This window comes from Microcebus murinus, chromosome 7 (assembly GCF_040939455.1).
Source record: "Microcebus murinus isolate Inina chromosome 7, M.murinus_Inina_mat1.0, whole genome shotgun sequence".
Lineage (NCBI taxonomy): Eukaryota > Metazoa > Chordata > Mammalia > Primates > Cheirogaleidae > Microcebus > Microcebus murinus.
The window spans coordinates 70,095,113-70,117,020 of NC_134110.1; the positions used below are offsets into that span (position 1 = coordinate 70,095,113).

The 21,908-nt window shown below is 38.1% G+C and overlaps 1 protein-coding gene across 1 annotated transcript in view; it reads right to left on the reverse strand.

Moving 5' to 3' along the window:
- The window catches only part of NECAB1 (N-terminal EF-hand calcium binding protein 1), a 149,316-nt gene that overhangs the window by 81,704 nt on the left and 45,704 nt on the right, over positions 1 to 21,908 (reverse strand). The window contains exon 4 of the mRNA XM_012760724.3: positions 4,958 to 4,983. Within this exon, the coding sequence (XP_012616178.1) occupies positions 4,958 to 4,983 (26 nt within the window). The remainder of the gene's footprint in view (positions 1 to 4,957; positions 4,984 to 21,908) is intronic.

Here is a 21,908-nt window from a genome sequence, read left to right on the forward strand (position 1 = left end):
AAGTCCGTGTTTTTGACTATCAGAGTGAGAATCCTCTAGTGCCTCCCTATTCAAAGTGTGGTTTGTGGTCCAGCAACCTCAGTTTCATGTGGGAACTGGTTAGAATGCAGCATCTCAGGCCCACCTCAGATCAGTCGATCACAATCTGCTTTTTAATAAGCCCCTCAGGTTATCTGCAGACACATTTAAGCTTGAGAAGCACTGCTCTAGGGTACTTGTTTGAAAGGAAGATTAGTGAGAAGCTCTCATCTACTAAATCAGAATCTTTGGGTTCCCTAGGAGATTATGATACAGATTACATTGGAGACCACAATGGGCAATGGGAAGCCATGGAACAAGTTTGAAAAGGTGAGTGACATCCTAACATTTTCCTATTAGAAAGGTTACCCTGAATGCACTGGGGGGGGAGGGGTAGAGATGATAAGAGAAATGTTGGTGAGACCATCAGGAGAGACAAGGGCAGAATCAATTTCCTGGAATGATTTCATCACAGAATAAGGACCATGGGTCTTGCCAAAGCTGTAAAATGAAAGGAGGATCGGAGTCTAGAATTTCAGCAGTATATATACAAGCTCCAAGATGAGACAAGCAGGGAGGCAAGGTCAGTGATGGCTTTGGAAGTGGCTGAGCTTAGACTAATATTTTAGGGTGAGCTTAGACTAACTGTTAGGGTGAATCAAGTTTCTCATTTGAATCACAATGCCAGTGTGAGCTGGGCAAATGTGTTTTGTTCTTAAATCATGGCACTAAAGAGAGAGAGCAATTCAGAATGAATATTAGTTCCTTACAATGCTTGTCCTTTGGTAACTGGAATAACTTCCTGGAGAAAAGACTTACTTTTATTGAAATTCACATGTGGGTTCCGTGGACTTGAGTAAAATAGAGTTGTATCATATTTATGGAAATATGTGAGACCTACTCTTCATCAGTTTAAGTGAAAAATCTTTGAAAAGTAAAGAGTCTAGACATTGTATATACGGAAAGAGTACAGCACAATTTATAAGCAGATGTATTAATGTTATCTGTCAGAAAGCAAATTATTTTCTCATGGATATTGAACACGCCATCTTCTCTAATAAAATGCCAACAGATAGGTTAGGTTCTTTCTTTCCTACTATATTTAATCAGTGGTGTTGTATCACCAAAACTACTGTTTTTTGTTTTGTTTTGTTTTTCCTATTCTTCACCTCAATCCTCCAAGTTGTTGCATTTTCAGGTCTAGCCTAAGAATTCAAAATCAGAACCAAAGGACCCAGAGCTGCCACAGAGGTCTCCCCCGAACTGGTGTCATGAAGCATTCTTATGAGTTTAGATGCATCTCACAGTATGTACTTTGTTAGAACTTCTCAAGCAGTAGACTAGGTAGGAAAGAAAATGAGATGAGAAAGAGAGCTGAAACCCCCATATTCTCAATAAGGAGGTCAATTAGAAGTTTAGAAATATGAGTTATTTTGAGGACGTACAGATCAGTGTCACTCAAACAGTTTATAACTCAGTCACTGAGTGACATGTGCCAGGTAGCCGGGGCTCTAAGGACCTGGAAGAGGACATACAGGCTTCTGACTTTCCAGCACCCAGACATGCTGGCACAGGTCCCTCAGCACTGCCCAGGCTGTGGCAATGCAAGCTGGTGCTGCTCTGAGTCTGCCCACGGTGCCTAATGCACAGCTACTCAATGGAACTGTGTATGAAGCTCATAAGCTTTTATTCTGGGAGTTTCCCATACCCTCAGTTTTTATCCATTGTATTTATAGACTTCATCTAACTTAACTTTGAACTTATTAAAATAGTTTAATATTTGGTAACCATTTGGATGAGAAATTACACTATTAAATATATTCCACCTTGCTCACAAAGCTTTCTTACAAATAAGCTTTCAGATCAAGCACTCTTGCTACATGAACTTTCATCGCAATTATCCTTCAACCATCTATAAATATCTCAAAATTCTTACCCACCAAGTTCAGGATTTGCAAAATAGTTCAGTAAAAATAAGTAAGGTTATGAAAACAGTCATAGACTAGGTAAGGTCAGGAAAGTAATAATTATGCTCCTGATCATTTCAAATCGGAGCTAAAGATGGCATGCATACAAAAAGCAAAGCCTCGATGCTAGAGTTCAAACGTAATTGCCTAATTAAAACCGACTCATATATTGACTGATAGGGATAAAATATGGCCGAAAGTTGCATTGAGGAAGGCCTTCACAATTATATGTGAAGAGTGAATAATTTGGGCACTCCTATAAGCTGCTTTTCAGGCAGTTAACAGTGGAGTTCAGTATCAGGGGAAGAGAATGAGAGAGAGAAACTTGACATTTTAGCTTATACACCTACATAATTCTGTATTGTTAAATTTTTTAAAAAAGCACTTGTGTAGTACTTTCATAATTAAAATTACAATTTTTTTTTGAGACAGAGTCTCGCTCTGTTGCCCAGGCTAGAGTGCAGTGGCATCAGCCTAGCTCACAGCAACCTCAAACTCCTGGGCTCAGGCCATCCTCCTACCTCAGCTTCCCAAGTAGCTAGGACTACACCTAGCACCTAGATGTGCACCAAGATGCCTGGATAATTTTTTTCTATTTTTTTTAGTAGAAACAGGGTCTTGCTCTGACTCAGGCTGGTCTTGAACTTCTGAGCTCAATCCCATCCTCCCGCCTTGGCCTTCCAGAGTGCTAGGATTACAGATGTGATCCTTCACGCCCAGCCACAAAGATTAATAGATTTTAAATTCCAAAAATTTAATAGATTTCCAAGTCCATAACATAGTATACTGATGAATTAAGTAAAAGCAGCAGAATGAAAGTTTTAGACACCTGAAACTTTTAATTATCTTCTAGAAGAGAGTACATGAAATCTACTTTCCATGCCAATCAAGTTCTGCCCCTCCCACACACAAGGGGGAATTTGTGGGGGTGTGAATAGACATATTTCACTTGCTCGCACTGAAGCATTTGGCTTTGATTAGAATTCAACTTAAATATTTACTTTATATTCACAAAATAATGAGAAATGAAACTGCACTCTGGAGATTAAAATGCATATTCTTGAACAGAGAGGGGGAGGATTATAACACATGATTGGGAATACAATCACTGGATTTAAAAAATACAGAACAATTCTGTTGAATTAAAAACCCCATATACTAGTGCTCCAACTAAAACTGTGGAGGGAAGTCATAATCAAAGCTTTTTCAATAAATTCAAGATAATTACCTAATCTAGTTCCCTTATGATAGAAGAAAGACAAATTCACAACCTAATTATTTTTTTTGTAGAGAAGTGGACACTATCATACTTTAAAATTTTAAGTATTTTTAAGGGAAGATAGAGGATAACACAATATTCCTTAATGATAAGAGACAAGTGACACAGCAAATAAAGGGCCACTAAGTGTTTTTATCTTAAAAGCCCTTATATCAGTTTGCTTTCTCATCAGCAGTGCCTACACAGTCAAAGTTAAGTGAAAAACAAAAGAAAATTATCTGAATGATTTGAGAATGATTACTTTGGCCTGACATGTGGACATCTGAGGCAAATGGGTCTCCCACCTTCATGAAACTATCAAGATAATCTCAATTCTCTACTTCATCTCTCTGTTTCACTGGCAGGACTCTCTACACATGGATGAAAGTGAACCCAACTTGAACTTTATGGAGATTGCTATTCATCATAAGCCTCATGGCAATGGTCCACGTGGGCCCTTTGGGGCACTTAGCACAGTGACAGCCATGTGTGGATGGTGCCATCGCTTAATAGTGTCTGAAAGCACACAAGGATTTTCCCTGTTTTTCTCTGCTGGTGTTTCATAACTAACAAAAGCATGACTTGCTTTGGTACCTAAGTACCTTGCTTCTGCATAAATATATTCTGCTTTTCAGTTGGGTTTTTCTTCTGGAACCTGGGAGGGATATTACACAGGGACAGGAAGCACACAGTTTTGTGTGACCACTGGAAAAGCTGAAAGCTCATGATTAGTGATTATACTCATTTTATTTAGAGTTATTGCCTTGAAACCCTGTATTCTGATATTTTGTCTGGCATGGTATCTCCTGGCGTCGCTTCACCACTTAGATGAAATGGAAGATAACCACTCTTGAATGTCATCAAATGGCCTTTTTGATGGTTTTAGTAAACTCTAAAACTGTAAGAATTACGAGATGTTCAGGAAGTGTTTGTAGTTTCAATTAGGAGTTCCAGAGAAACTCACCTCTAACCATCAAAAACTGTTTTGAGCAGCCTAGATAATAAGATCAAACTTGGAAAAAGGTATTGCCTTGTATACTTATCTTAAAACATAAAACCTTCCAGTATTCAGAGAAATATAGCTGTTTCAAATTAAATAGTTTCAGAATGCTCCATTTTTTTATAAAAATAATGAATTTCAGAATTTTTACCTTTTCTTATTTCTAATCTTTGATTTTTGCCAAAGATTTGACTTTACAAAGATGAAGAAAACAAATGAAGAAGCAATTAAACCAGGCATTTGTACAGATTTATCTCTCTCCATTGAATCACTTGTTTTGCAAGTGACATTTAAAACTCCAGAATGGTTCAGGCAGGTATGAGACAAAGTTATTTTTACATTTCAAGGAGACAGCTTTGCAAAACAGTAACAAAAGGCTCTGCACAACATATTGTGAAGAGAATAATGAGGTTGTATTAAACACCAATTTAAACATATATTCAAACTGGTGGAGAATTTGCTCTTGTGAAACTAATGTACTGATTGTGATAACAATTTTCCTTCCATGAACAAATTAATGAGGCCCAACTCTTTCTGCTGTGAAATACATGCTTGAGTAAAATTCATGGATAAAGATAAGTCTCTCGAGATTTTTCTTTTACTTTATTTCAGAACTCCTAATTTATACCATTTATTCTAAGAAATATAGGAATATAACAGATAATATTTTTTTTTTCTTCTAAAACAAGTTTGACAGATCTTAAAGAAACTTACCACATAGTTCTTCTGTGTCAAGATTGCTGGAAAGATAAGAAAAATAGTATTATTATTTTGGTAATATTTTTCATTTAAGTTTTTTAATAGTTCAATACAGTTAATCACCTATATGTTATTATTAAATATATTGATAGATGGTATGTAATTTTGATAGTTCTCTTATATTACAAATTCTACATTGTTTAAATAGTCTTAGGTTATTAACAATGATTATATCATATTCTTTCTTTGAACAAATAATTCCTAAGATTTGTGTTTCCCTCTGGAACACGCTGGGGAATAATGCATATTGGTAAAGGGTATAGGCTCTGGAGCCAGAATTCAAATCCTGATTCTACAATTTACCTTCTATGTGACCTGGGTATTTGACATCTCTGTGGCTTAGTTCCTTTGCCCCAAGATGGGGATAATAAGAATTTCTGCTTCATAGGAATGCTGAATGATATAAATGAATACATATAAAGCACTTAAAAGAGTACCTGACATAAAATAAGCACTTAATAAATGTTAGCCATCATGATTTCTGACTTGACAAAACTGCTAGAATTTTCATACCTAAATTCAGTGTATTTGGGGTCAGTTTGATTCAATGCTTATTTCAAATGATTTCTAAAACAAAATAAAAAATTACATTAGTTATAAACAATGGAAACACATCTGGCAATTTGGACCTGGCACTCAATTTTACGAAAAGCTCAATGTTGACATTCTTAGTATGACATTGACACACATACATAATTTGGTACTATTCATTTACGACCCTTAGGGGCAGTTGAAGTTGTTTTGAATTTATTCTTCTGTATTGGGCACCCTTAAGTTATAATGAATCAAATTCCTAGCCAAAGAAGTATGTTTACTGCTCAGAAAAAAAAGAGAAAATATTTGGGGTATACAGTCTGATTTCTGTAGGGAATTCAGAATCTTTCTAATACCCTTCTTATATGCCAGTTCTCAATTCTAGGATATTATATCAAAACAATCTTATGTTCAGGTTAATATTCCTAGTTATTTCTTTGAATTGTTTTTCTACAAATTTAGCTACCTTTACCATTTCAATTTATTATAAGTAAGAACAAAAGATTGTGGATTTCTTACCAAAAATCTACAATTCTAAACTCCTTTTTTGTTTCACCTGATTATATTCAAATTTATTTTTAGCTATCTCTTCTTTAAAACAAAAATTTCCATACTGTGGATCTTATTAGGAATCCTTAAAGTCCAAGTTCTAGCTTATATTTTACAGAGATTCCTGTCCTGAATATTACTGGTGCAAAAAAAATTTTTTTTTTTCAGTTCGCAAAACAGTGTGCTAAACATTGCTAAACTCCTTAATTGCCTGAAAGAGTTAGTTTTGGCATATAGATAATTACAACAGGATTTGAGGCAAAGAGAATCTGACTCAAAAAGCAACATACTCAGTTACTATGATGATAGTGTAGTGATGCACATGTTGGTTTGTTGGCAGACTGGCAGACTAACTAAGTAACATACATGCTGAGCCATCATTGTGATCTTTATTTTACAAAGTAATATCATGAACTCCTAATTCACAAAGATAATTTGAGCAGAATATCTTTCCATTCTTATCAGGACAAATGTGTTGAGCTAGTCTTAGCATACCAAAGGAAACAGCATTAATGAAAATCAACAGAAGCAATACTGGGAAATTAGAAGAGTGATAAAGTGCCTGACTTTGAAAATACTTTTGAATCATATTTAACTAATTCCATGAACTATATTTGCTATTGGTCATGCAAGTGTCAGGTGAACAGCAGACGGACAGGGCAGACTGTGACCTAGAATTAGCTGTGCCCCCTGCAATAGATCAGATGCTACAGAAACCAACTAAGCTGAGTTGAGCTCTGTGAGCTGGGCAAACCTAACCTACAGGAATGTGGTGGCATAATAGATGTGGCCAAAGGGATATCAAGAACAAACAGATGCTATTCAAATAGCCCAGCAGGCTGGGGCCAATTGTTTCAGTGACCAGAGTCCTGAGCCCATAGCCAAACACTGGGCCCGACCATGAACACAGGCCTTGCTTCTAGACAAACGGGGATACCTAAATGGGTTATTAAATAGGGGCTCAAACCATATACTTAAACCAGAAAACCAGAACCAGGGTAGAAGTGGAGATTGGTTCTTATAATCAATCATAATCAATAAGTACTTGGTTGTCAGAATCACTATGATATGCGAGGCAAGGCTGCCAACATAGTATGACATGATGTTGAGAATATAAGTGAACACGGATAAAAGTTCTGTAACTCCTTTCTGTTGAAGACTATAATTATTCCTAGAACGCAGAGTGGGTCACAGCCAAATGGCCCTAAGTATATATACATGAGGGCTACAGGGATGTGTATGAGGCAGCATTTGGCTTGAGAAGTGTACTGTAGATTGTACAGAGATCACCACGCACTCCTCCCTAAGGAAGGAGGCTGCAGGAGTTCAGTCTATAGGGAGTCCCATAAGCAAGAGTCTGAAACTCTCTAATATTGAGGCAAATTAGGGTCAGACTATTTTCACACATAAACACAACGTGTCACATATTAGAGACAAAAAAAAATTGGAAAAACATGTCATCCTATTTTTCTCAAGCTGCTGGAGGATTTTTCTTTTTCCTGATTGTCTTCCTTCTTATGTCTTCTACCTCCTGCCATGTTTCTTACCTGCTGGATTTCTTGCTCATTCTGCTCATTCTTTCTTCCATTCTTCTGTAACATCAGCCCCCATCTTTGGGTAACTTGCCATTAACTATATGTTTCCCATGGGGACCTTGATTAGAGAACCCCATTTCCATCCTATCTCAACCCAACTTTCCCTGGCTATGGCATGTGCATCAGAGTATTTTCTTCTCCCTTTGGCCCAAAGTTGAGCATGGTGCGTAAGTAGGGCCATGAGAGTACTCCTTTGAGATTTTATGCATGCTCTCTAAGAGGAGGGCCCTCTCTTCCCCCTGAAGCAGCTAAGGTAAGATGACACACGCCTTGCTCTATGTAAAGCCATTCCACTCCCCTCCACCAAATAGCAGAGTCCCATCTGCTGTATAACAGTATAGAACAATTCTGGGAGAGAACTGATAGGAGAGAGGAGTGGGAGAAGGAGTGGGAGAGCATAAATAAGTAAATAAGTATGAGGATCCCAAATCCCTGGAATCCCTGGGACAAGCTTTACACCAAGAGTCTCCAGTATGCAAGTCAATGGGTTCTTTTTGCTTAAGCTATTTGGAGTTGGGTTCTTTAACATGTGGCTTAGGAGAAGGCTGACTTAAACAGAGAATTCACAACCAGTGATAGCTCTGCCAAGGGACAAATTAATCTTCCCTTCACATGGGGCTTAAATTTGGGGTCTTTTACTCTGTTCAGCTGTGACTATTGTAGAGTCATTTAGCTCATTTCCTCCCTCCCTTTTCCTGCCCTCCCTTCTTCTCGCCTTCCCTTTTTCCTTTCCTTTCCTTCCTCCTTTTCTCCACCAAAGAGTTGTTCCTTATCTAGCTCCTTCTCCATCTGAAACTCTTTAAGAGCCTCATGAATGTTCTCCAGAGCAGTGCTTCTTGGACTCTGTGGTAAAGAAGGAGATTTTTAAATTTCTAATTCATGCCAGACCGATATTTTTGTAGAAAACTATGGAAATGAATTACACAATCATGTGCTTGGATGTTGTAGTGATGTCAACTTGCTATAAAAATTTCTAAATAACTCAAGTTTTCTTCTTACCTCAACAAGGACAAGTAACAGTCTGAGGACCGGCATTAGTCTGTGACCCACACTTTGAGTCCCAGCAATATAGGGAGCTGCTAGAGTTCAAGTGAGTGTTAAGGCTTCTGTTTTAATTTTCAGAACTTATTTTTAAGAAATGTGGCTTGTATCAGAAATACCAGCACTGCATGGAATAAAAACTGAGTTCCACTTCTTGGTTTTGCCATGAATAATTTGTCTCCATTGTCTAATCTCTTAAAATAATTGGATTTTAAAAAAGCTCAATTTTAACTGAATAAAAGGCCTATGATTCTAGATCTTAATGACTTAGCAAATAATGTCAAGAAAGTATTAAATGTATTAATACTGTCTCATCTTGTTATCTATGACTTAATAGAATTTCTATATAAAATGGTCTGTCTTGGCATCATATAAAATGGTTTCACTAATAAGCGGGTTCCACAAAATGAGTGGGTTTAAGAGTTAAGCCTCAGAAAACCCACACACATATTTTTATAAATATACAAAAGCATCAGAAAATTGTCCTAATTTAAGAAAGCTTGATATGACTAGGAATGTCTAAATCTTTTCAAAAATTAAAAAGAAGTCAGAGAAATAAAAAGGTTACTTTAGAAAGTAGGAAGAATGATGGGTTTGAGGTATGTTTATACTTTTCTTTTTATGCAATGAAAAACTATTATGCATAATTCTGAATCTAACATGCCTCATAAAATGCATGATCTTTCTTTCTACTAATATTTCTAAAACTCAATTTTCTGGGCTTATTTCAAACATCAGACTGCCTTTGAGAATTTAATCTTTGTCATCAAGCAGGCAATATAAGAAAGGCAGAAACATTCCAGAAAATTATTCAATATAGTGGAGAAAGATGGTTTTGGGACTGAGAAATGAATTCTTCCTTTATTTCCCCCTTAAAATCAGTATTGTGTTTTCACCAAAAGCCATTCAAATGTTTGAGATGGACACATAGGGAAAATACATTTTTTCCAAAGTTTACATATACTGATGTTATTTAAAAGGGCAGAGATTGCAAAAATTAAGCACTACATTAAGCATTATATATAGTAAAATTAAGCATTAAGTTAAAAATGCAAAATGTTAATTGTAAGTGAAAGAGGAGGAAGGTTATTGTGGAGAACCAAGATATGTGGTATCTATTTCAACTATCCTGTGTACTAATAGCAAGTTCTCTGATACTATGAATTCTGTGTGTGAGTTGGAAAAGGGGAAGTAAGAGAAATACTTGGTAAAAACATTTTAGACTTCACATGTGCTTTATATATCCAACATTAAATAGAATCCCTTCCATTCCACTTATTAATTTATCCATTCAAAATATGGCTAAATAGTGATCTTCTATTATTTTAAAAATTCACTCTCAAGGAAAAACCATATTAATACAACATAAACAAATATAAAAGTCTGCATATTTACGCTGAACAAGATATTCCTTTAATAGCCTGCATATCCTCCTTCAGGCCCAATAAATGAAATTGCCTCATTCGTTTGCCTCATAAAATAACCTCATTTCAAAAACTAAAGTTTGCAAGCTTTTTTCAAACATCGTTGTTACTATTGAGAACTCCATCTTCACCACTGTGCAATTGTCATACCTGTTTGTTTGAACAGGTAATATATATATGTACACGGTACAACATTCAAATGCTAAAAAGGTATCTCTAGTGTAAAGTCTGTTTTCTTCCCATTTCATCCTTTAGCTACACGGGGACAACTATTATTAGCAGTTTCGTGTGTATCTCTCCAAGGATATTCTAATATTTGCTAACAAATTCATGCACATATACTTTCCTTTTCAATCAGAAAGCAGCATACTGTACAAGATATTCTGTATCTTGCTTGATTTACTTGACAACCTATCTCAGACATCTTTCTCTACCTGTAAATGTAGTGTTGTCTTACTCATTTTAATTGCTACATAGTTTTCTACCATAATTTATTTATGCAATCCCTATTCAGTTAGTGTAACTGTTAAGACAGGTCACCTCCAAACTAATTGAGAGGTAATTTATATAGAAAGAAGTACTGTATTAGTGCACTAGCCTCTAACTCTTCCTCCTAAGCCCTAAGCCCAATTCCCTCTCCAATTCATCCTCCATTCATTGCTCTCAGATGACATCCCATTCTCAATGTACCATTCTCATGTTTCAAACCAGGATTTAAATCAGCACTGTAAGGCTATCTCCTATAGTGGCTGGGAATTAAGAGATGTGGGTTTGTCTTAGCTCTACCATTTACTAGATGGGTGATCTTGGGTATGTTACTTTACATTTCTAAGCCAGAGTTCACTGATGTATAAATAAAGGATAATAATACCTTTCTCACAAGATTGTTTGTGAAGATTAAATAATGTAATACATGTAATGTCTTTAGCCCAGTACTTGACACATAATTAGTATCCCCCAAAGTGGTAACTCTTATTCCAAGGGACACTTAGATAATTATGCTTCTGTAGACAAAAAGGGTGGTAGATTCTTAGTCATGCGACAGCATTTCCTTTACCCTTAACCGTATGGAATCGGTTACCTGTCACTAGGAAAGGATGGTGTAGTAAAGCCTCGGCCATTCTTTTTCTAAGTGTTAATTTATACATATGACAAAGGAAAGAAAATAAATGCACGAAATGTTCTTTAGTCTTTATATCTTGCCCTATGTCAGGGAAATTTTGCATGCTTGCTTCTTTGCAGGAAACTCAAATGAGGAAAGGAAAGGTGGAATTGCATGTCATTCTTGCCAGTCACATTGGGTTACCTTGCGTGAAAGAAGTTCCCGTTTACACAGCTTGCCTGTGGGTGAACTTCTCCTTGGCTGTCCCTCCTAAGATCAGGAAGGGGAACATTGTGGGACATGTCTTTGATTCCCCTTGGACATGGAAACAGTTATAACAAAGACCTCATTATCACAGAAATCTGAGGAGCCAGTGGGGGTGATATCTGTTACGGAATGTTATTTTGAATAGAAAATAAAGAAATTTGTAGAAATGCCTTAGGGCACTGAACCTTTAACTCATAGTCTTATAAAAGCAATCTGTTAATTAATGTGAGACCTAGAAGGAAGAAAAAAAATCATCCCTGATGTTTAATAAAAAATTTTCCCAAGGAATCCCCCACATAATCCTGAAACTAGTAGGATATTCCTGCCTCCAAAACCTTGCTTCTGCTCCTCTCTGGACTTGGAAGGGTCTTTTCCTTCCTTCCTCTCATATCATCATATTGGGCTCCTCCAATGCCGGTGTGTTCCATCTTCTTCATGACACTGTTTCTGACCACTCTAGCCCATCTTCAACTTCCACTCTTCTGCACGCTCAGCAGTAATCTTTACCCTTTTCTGCATCAATGACCATTTTGAGAAACTGATGAAAGGTATGATTCATCTTTTCATTCACCTATCCATTTCCCAACCCAGGAATTGCATATATACATATGAACAAAAACTACCTTGGTAGTTTAACGATCTCCTAAGCCTATCTTTGAAACCCTAGGTTCTATAGCACTTATCTCCAAATCAAACAACTTGGTACTGCCTGATGGTGTTGTTTAGCTGATAAATGTAATACATGTGTTATCTCCCTACTGATTAATACATTCTTGAGCACATGGATAATAAATTTCTTAACTTATTGGTATCATGTTCAGTACTCTATAAATACCTCTTAAATAGAGGTGCAGCCCAGGAGTTAAGAGTGTACCAGGAATAGCAATGAGTCACTGTGGAGTGATTTGCAAAAGTGGCTGCCCATTAGAATCACCTAGAAAGTCTTAAAAAAATACTGATTTAGGACCCTGTCCTCAGAATGTTCATTTAATTGATCCTTGGTACAGCCTTGGCCTAGTGAATTCTTTGTTTTTAAAGGTCACAGGCGGCCAGGCGCGGTGGCTCACGCCTGTAGTTCTAGCACTCTGGGAGGCCGAGGCGGGCGAATTGCTCAAGGTCAGGAGTTCGAAACCAGCCTGAGCAAGATCGAGACCCCCGTCTCTACTATAAATAGAAAGAAATTAATTGGCTAACTAATATATGTAGAAAAAATTAGCCGGCATAGTGGTGCATGCTTGAAGTCCCAGCTACTCGGGAGGCTGAGGCAGGAGGATCACTTGAGCCCAGGAGTTTGAGGTTGCTGTGAGTTAGGCTGACATCACAGCACTCACGCTAGCCTGGGGAACAGAGTGAGACTCTGTCTCAAAAAATAAATAAATAAAATAAAATAAAATAAAATAAAATAAAATAAAATAAAATAAAGGTCACAGGTGATTTTAACATGAAGGCAAGGTAGAGAGTCACAGGTGGGTGGTTAATAGTGAAATCTTCCAAGTCAGACTTACTGGGTTTGAATCCCAACTCTCACACTTCCTAGCTGTGTGCTCTTAGCCAATTCACTTAATTGCTCTGGGGCTCAGCTTCCTCACTTATAAAGTGAAAGTAATGAGAAATTTAATCGTACAGGATATGAAGATGAAAGAAGATAAATCTTGAACCATTTGACAGCGTCAGGCAAAAAGTAAGCTTTACTTATAGCTACTATTGTTACTTTAAATAGAATAGACCTGCACAAACAATATCATATACGCCTCATAATCCAGGCCTAAGTGCTGTACCCTCTCAGGGACAACACAGGTTACTCCCATATAACTATCAGTGACATTCTTCTAGCCGTTATTCCCAGGGAGCTTTCTCCATGCTTTTGTGCTCTTGCCCAGCCATATCAGATGATCCTATATCTGGGTACGGCAGTAGAAATGGCAAAGAAAGCCTCATTGAGAATAATAAGGAAATAAAGCTTGGACAAGTGGAGTATACATAGTAACATGGTCTGAGTCAGTAGCCTTGACTCAATGGTACCACCAATCTGACAGGTGCGTTACATAGAGCACATGCAGGGTTCTGCCTTCACAGCGCTCTCTGAGATTCCTTGTCTCAGGGTTTTGCTGTGGGAGTTTGGCTTCAGGGGAGACTATTTTGGGAACATTTCGGTGCAATAATAATCCATGTATAACTATGTTTTTCTCAGCTTCAAATAGTACTATCTTTATTTTAGGATCATCGCAAATTTGAAAAGGTGAAGAAATGACATATTAAATAGATGCTTATCATTAGCAAAAGTTGTGGGCTCTCAGTTGACTGAATAATACTAATTTCCTAATGTCTTTCTATAAAGATGAAGTTGAAAAGATAAAATTGGATATGGATCTTAATCTGTATCCCCTCCCCAAAAGGCTAAAAACAAATAATTTAAGACATATCAGTTAGTTGCTATAGATTAAAAAAAACATGACTTAAGCAAATTAATCATTCTCAATCCTAGTTTCCTCTATTTAAAATCAGTGCATCCAAGTTTAGGATGGGCGGGAAAACATGGAAAGCACTCAAAATATGGTGCTATGCTTCTTCTAATGTTCCACTTAGCTCTGGTACAACCAGTGTGTGGACAATATTTGATGATGGGAAAATGCAAACTTTGAAGATAAGAAGTTCTGTTCTGATGTGGGATCCATCGTTTACCAGTTACATGACATAACTGTTAAAGGGCAAAATATTGAACTTTTCGGGGCCTTCCTAGGTGGTGGTAATTTTAAAGGAGGTAACAGCATAAAATATTTAGAACAGTATTTTGTACAAAGGAGGAATTTGGCAGCTCTTAGTTTATACCCTTCCTGATGGACATTCACATAAGGTGAAGTCAGGTATTTCCCCAGAGTGAGTGAGCAATTGGGGTATCAAGGAGAGACTTTCATTGATGCATTTCTTCAAAAACAATGCCCATCTTCCAAATAAAACTAAAAACAACAAGAAAAGTGTATTGATTCACTTTAACTCATTTTAGTGAAGGATCCTGTGTACTGGAGAAGTAAAGAAACAAAAACAAAAGGTGGTTAGAGGCCAGGGAGGGATGAATAGGTGGAGCCAGAGGAATTTAGGGCATGTTATTACAAGTTTGCCCAAGCCCATAGAACATACAACACCAAGGATGAATCCTACTGTAAACCATGGACTTCTGGTGATAATGATGAGTCAATGTGGGTTCATCAGTTGTAACAAATGTACCACTGTGGTGGGATGTTGATTCTGGGTCAGGGTATGCTCATGTGGGGGTAGTAGATAGATGGGAAATCTCTGTACCTTCTGCTCAATTTTGCCATGAAATTTAAAACTGCCATTTAAAAAAATCTATTTAAAAAAATGAGAATAAAAGATCCCCCACTTTTCTTTCTATAGTCACATAATACTTCTGACATCAAATATATGGGATTTCCCCTCACGGTAAGCAATTCTCCAACTCTCTGGACACCAAGTGTCTCCCAATTTAATTATGACCCTAACTACGAGGAGTTGGGGCAGACCCCACAGGTTAAGGGCTCAGTGCCACAAGCCTGCCCCACATTTCAGACACCAACTGGACATAGTGGGTCCCCAAGTTACTCACAGCTTTGGGCCAACTTGGCCACAAATCAGAGGTTCCAACGGCCCTCTCCTCAGGTTTGATAACTTGCTAGAAGGACTCACAGAACTCAGGAGAATTCAGGAAAATGGCTCACTTACTATTACTGGTTTATTATATAGGACACAACTCAGGAGCAGCCAAATAAAAGAGATGCACAGGACTCGGTGTTGAGGGTAGCAGTGCATGGAGCCGCCACACCTCCTTTGTTTTCACCACCCTGGAAGCTCTCTTAACCCCGTCATTTAGGGTTTTTATGGAGGCTTCATGACATAGGCAGGATTGGTTAAATCATTTGCCCTTGGTGAATAAACTAATCTCTAGCTGCTCTCCTCTCCCTGGAGGCTGAGGGTTAGTGTGGCAAGTTCCAACTCTCTAATCTCTTGGTCCGTTCCTCTGGCAACCAGGCCCATCCTCCAAGAGTCACCTCATTAGCATAAACTCAGGTATGGCACAGAGGGGTTTGTTATGAATAACACAGGATGCTCCTCTCACCCCTAACACTTAAGAAATTCCAAGGGTTTTAGAAGCTCTGTGCCAGGAACCAGGGACAAAGACCAAAAATATATTAATATATTTCTATTATATCATGATATCACAGGGAATGTAATGATTCCAATGGAAACAAAGAGACTTGAACCTCACTAGGAAGATATACAAAAGGGGTCCTCAAACTTTTTAAACAGGGGGCCAGTTCACTGTCCCTGGGACTGTTGGAGAGTGCGCACTGTGGGCCCGGGACGAGTCGGCTGCTAAGCAGGACAGGCAGCCATGGCAAAAACACCCTGTGGGCCAGATAAATGTCCTTGGAGGGCAGCATGTGGCCCGAGGGCCGTAGTTTGAGGATGCCTGATTTTAGACAAAGTACCAAAACTCTAGTTTTTCCCTAGTTTTCCTATTTCCTAATCCAGTACTCTTTCGTCCCAGCTGTCTAATAAAGCATACTTCCTGATTGGTGTAGTGTTCCTATCTCATATGTTATACAGTTATCATCTATTTATGACAAATGATGCTTTTTGCAATCCATCTTCCCCTACTCTCCAAGGTTCGCTACTTGTTCCAGACTGTTGGTTTTCTAGGCCTCTCTGACATTACACCAGATCTCTTCAAGCCTAAATCTTCTTTCCATTCTTCATTAAGTTTGCTGATTCTTTACACAATATGCTAGTGGAAAAATGTGCTGCTTTATGTGCCAAACCATCTTTAAGTTATTGAAATGAATATCAAGGGACATTACTATCAAAGAAGATAACTTTTTTCTCTTCCAGAGCAACTTCATTAATCATATTGAATCATTTTGCATTTAAGAAAATAGGCCTTAAAATCAAACAAGTAATTATCTTTTCCTATTCCACTTTATTTACTTTCCTTTTGTCCCTCTAATTTCTCTTTTCCATATCTCCATTTTCATCTTCCTCTCTGTTCCTTGCTGACAGCTAGAAGTAATTTAGGTGATTTGAATGAAGTTTCCTTGCTGACATCTAGAAGCTTAAACGATTTGAAGTTAATTGGCAACTACTGTGTTTGACAGGTTATATTGAATTATTCTTTCCCTTTACCATCTTTGGGATATTAAATTAATGTTAGACCGCAGTCCCTTCTCTTTCTGTTTTAGAGAGTTCAAGTACAAAAGCAGATTAATTTTATTACAAAAATGGAAATTATAGCTAAACATAATGATCAACTATGGCTATTTTGTTAATAGTTGTATTAAAAATAAATAACATTGGAAATTTAAAGAATAAAAAGTAGTTTCTTAAACTCTTCTGCCATAACAATATGAAACCTGAAAAATAGCAGTCCAAATTATTCTATCATTTTAAGCTATAGTCTTAAATCCTAGTCTGGACAGTTTGGCATATAGTAATCACTCAATTGTAACTGTAGAATAAATTGTAGAATAGAATAAATAAATGTAGCAAAAACTAAAAAAAGAACACTTGATTTTTTGATTGATGCTATCTCATTACTGAATGCACTTAAAACTAAATTTCCTGTCTTAAATCTTTTGCAATGAAGGACTGAAGACCACTCATAGCTAGTTTCTTACAATAAGAAAACTCTAAAATACTTACTGAGGTAGTTCTTGTAAAGTTTGTAGAACCATTGTAGTTCAATCTAACTAGAGACAAGTTCATATATTAAATCTATTATCACAAAATTGCTGCAGTTTCCATTTTGATGACAATAAGTGTCTGTTATTATATTTTCTATTCCTTCTTTAAGTATCAAAAGCAAGTTTAAGCACACTCAGTGAAATATTAATAACTGTTCCCACAATTTCACTGTTAAATCAAAAGCTATTTTGTTATAATAACAAGCCTAGGAAGGCATCAGCTATCAGTGGCCAAAGTGTGGGCGGCCATGTTGACAACAGTGCACCCACAGGATACCTATTAAAATGCAAGTTGGAAAAATTGGCGAAGTTGTTCCAGTTCTGAAAGGTTGTCTTATGTAACTCACGCTAAAATCAGACACCATCTCAGCTACCTTCGGTGTTACATTAAAGCTGGCAGGAAGGTAATTAGGTATCATTTTGTGGTAATTAAGGATATGCCACTTTTTGTTCACTTAGCCCAGCTTGGTCTCTGCTTCACAGAATTTAGGATGTACCAGGTGGCACTTCATGCTAGAAAACCCTGTGGTCTCCCAGCAACTCAAAGAGGTAAGCATTACTTTGTCAGCTTTCAAAAATCACTCAGAGAAAATATACTTCAAAAATTAAGAACACAGATGATACTCTAGGAAGAAAAACCATCCCAGCATTTGGAGCAAAAACCATTGCTCACTTTTTGGAAAATTTTGTCTAGAACTTTTAGCGGACTACTGATCTTTGATTTTGCATAAAGATAAAAAAATCATATGTACTCACCATTAAATTGGTACTAATCGATCAACACTTATGTGCACATATGGAAATGACATTCATTGGAAATCAAGCAGCTGGGAGTGGGGAGGAGGGGATGGGTAAATTCACACCTAACAGGTACAATGCACACTAGCTGGGTGATGGACACACTTATAACTATGACTCAAATGGTGCAAAAGCAATTGTATAATCAAAACGTTTGTATCCTCATAATATTCTGAAATAAAATTTTTAAAAAATGCAAGTCTCAAGGAAAAATTTGTTTTAAATCAAGTTAAACAAAAGCAGTTATACTTCAGATTTTTTTCTGGTGACAAATATTACTTGAAAGTTGCATAGCTTTCACTTAAATACATAAATACATAGTGCTGTATCTTGTGGTTTTAAAAGAAATCTTTTCAATTAATGGAACTTATTGTCTTTTTGTATAAAACACTGCAATCAATGGAAGCTAAATCAATGCTTACTTTCAAGAGGTTTTTTTTTGAAGACTAAAGATAAACATCTGCAAAAATCAAATGTTCTTATGAAATAGCATACTGAAAAGTTCTAATTAATTAAAGACACGCTAAATACATACATATAATACATTATGTAATTATGCATAATAGGTATTTTAAAAAATAGGAGCCAATGTCTCCCAATCTGCATTTATCCCCAAAGCACCTTCCAGTATCTCTTGGTACTGACCAGGCTCCTATGGTCTTGGAGAAGCAACAACAAGGCAAACCACAGACAAGAGAGGAGAGTGAGAGTTAATTTTATGTGTCAACTGGCTTGGCCATGATGCCCAGATATGTGGTCAAACATTATTCTGGTTGTTTCTGTGAGGATATTTTGGATGAGACTAACATTGAAATCAGTGGACTACAGAGAAAGCAGATTGCCCTTCACAGTGTGGGTGGGCCTTGTCCAATCAGGTGAAGGTCTGGCTAGAACAAAAGATTGACCTCTCTCGAGCAGGAGTGCATTTTCCAGCAGGTGGCCTTTGAACTTGAACTGAAACACTGACTATTCATGGGTCTCCAGTCTGACAGCCCACTCTGCATATTTTAAACTTGCCAGCTTCCATAATTGTGTGAGCCAATTCCTTAAAATAAATCTCTTTTCATATAGATACACATCCTATTGGTTCTCTTGCTCTAGAGAACTCTAATTCAAGGGGTCAAATTTTGACTTTAGAATTTCAAAAGTCCAGATCCAGGTGTAAGATAAAGGATTGAGAAGAACACAGCTCAGTGACAACCATGCCTTCCTACTCCCCCATGTAGATAAAAATTCCCTAGAGAAGAGGAGGAAAGGAGAGAAAGGGAAAGTGAAGAGCTTAGATTCAAGTGCATCCCTTAGAAGATGTCACGCATACTGTCTTCCCCTGCAGGCCACGTCTGTAAGAGGAAAATGGTGGTGGAGGTGGGGACTGTTGGCAGGTGAAACATACAGAAGCTGAGACACAGAGAAATAGGAAGGATGTGACAATAGGGAAGATCTGTGACCCACTTACAGATAGAAAACCTGTGCCCTCCCCGATGGGCATAACAAGGAGCAGCAGACATATCTGCATGGAATACCTGGCTAGAAGGACCAGAATTACCTGCCCAGGGGACTAGTTTGGGAACACTACAGGAACCCTCAGGGTCTCAGACATGGCACAGACAGCTGGCAGACTTGAAAAGGGCTGGATGTTAAGAATAAAGGAAGATGCACAGGGACCTGTCTCAACTACTACCCAGAAGTCAGGTGAGAATGAAGACATCACTCGGACACATCATGGAGACCTGAGCACAGAGAGGAAGAGAGGCCCCCTCCTGTCTCATAATTTTGTGCTAGGTAATGCTCCAGACTTATACACAGTCCCCAGGCAGGGAGGAAAGTGACCGTGAGTTGACTGAAATTAAATTTCTATCATCTGGTAGAACGAAAGCTCAAAATGGAAATTAGGTTAAGTTATAGGAAAAAAAGTGACATTGCCCTTTCCTACACATCTCAGTTTCATGGTCTATTACGCTCGTAAGTAAGGAGGCAGTATGGAAAGGAGGAGGGATGGGTTTAGGAGACATGGGCTCCAGCCCATGATGAGTCCGTCATAATTTTGGAAAGTCCTTTAGATCCTTTGAATTCAGTTTCCTCAAATGTCAAATGAAGAAGTTAGACTAGAATGTCCCCGCCAGAAGCAAGGATTTTTTTCTTTTTCTTGATCTACATTGTCAGTGATACAAAAATATAAAGGGAAGCATCCGGCTTAGAAGGAAGCACCGGTGTCCAAAATGATGCTAGATTTTGCATTTGCAAGGTTTCTATCTCACAGCCAGTGCACAATGAATATATATCTAAGAGAAATGGAGCAAATCCCAGAGTTCAGTATTTAAATTGTCCTTGAGGTCTTGTCACCTAGGTCTCACTGTTCTGGTTGGTGAGCAGGTAATAATCAGTTCTCACTAACAATAGACAATGGGGCCAATGAAAAGTCATCAAATTCATTTCTCTGCTACATGCTAAGCAATATCAAAGACCTTCTATTCGTGACCCCGCACATCACAGCTGCTTCAAAATTTAAAGAAAAAGAACAGAAAGAGGAAGCATAAAAAGATTCCTTTTTCTTCCCTCTGCTAGGGAAAGTATCCATACCCCTCTTGGATAAGATGGGAAAAAGAGACCAGCAATTATACACCTATTCAAACAAAGGAATGATGGTGGGAGGAGCACAGAACAGTGGGGCAAACCTTACATGTTTCCAGCCCTACCTGCCACATTTTTAGGCAACTTTTGTAGAGCTTACAATCGCACACCATTTGCATCACCCACAAAGGTGTTAGCAACTTCAGTAAAACTCAAGGCACACACTATAAAAGTCCTGTGGCATGTTCTAAAATCTATCGAGAAAGACACAAAGGAAAAGGTTTCTGGCCATCTAAAGGGCAGAGCTGTCTTGGCATTCTGTCATTTTATAGAAAATGGGAAAATTCTCTGAGTGCAGTCAAAAAGCTCTAATGGTGCACAGTGCAGGGCTAGACAGCCCAGGATTCACTTGAGGAGCAAAGAGCTCTAGCAGACAAGCTGCTCTAGCAGACAGCCCACATAAAACAAACAGCTAAGAGCAACCAATAAGCCCTCCCACACAGCCAGGCCCTTGAGAGCTTGCACATGACGTTCCTCCGCAGACAGCTTCGACAATGTGAGATGCAGCTCAACCAATCCTTCCTCCTACCCAGCACTTGTCTTTAAGGAATGAGAAACAATGGAAAAATTCAAAAGGAAGCAACATCACATCTCTTTGTTAGGTATACAGATATGTCGTGATACAACTTCAAGCCCAAGGAAAAAAGTTGACCTGTGGGTTTGGAGGTGGATGAACGTTTTAGGAGGCTCCCAGTGGCTCCCCCAGCTCTACCTTTCAGAGAACTACGGGTGCTGCTCCCGATTATTAAGGCCAAATGACTTCTCAGGCCTGAGCTGCCTGGCCACACCATTTTCTCTGATAATTCCCACCAGGATGCAGATTGCTTTCCTTTAATTCTCAGAGCGGCCACCTGCCCATTATCCATGGAGAGAGTTCTTTTCTCTGAAGACTGAAACTTGGTGTGCTCAGGTCCCCCTTTCCTTGCTGTCCTTGAAAATAAGTCCCCAGGCCATTCTCACTGTTGCTAGACTAAAGGCTAGGAGGAGAGGGGGAGGCAGAGTCCCAAACACCTAAGGCAGTTCTTAACTCCCTTTCTTAGATAACACCCAGGAGTTTAAGTGGTCTCCAGTATTCTATTATTAATGAAGTGAAAGCCCTTCTCTCCCAAGCATCTCTGTACTATGCTAATCTCTGTTTTCAAAGCAAGCCCATTTTACTAGATACTATTACACCCTCAAGACATAATGACAAAAACAGCAATTCCTGTCAACTGGAGCACGGATTTCTAA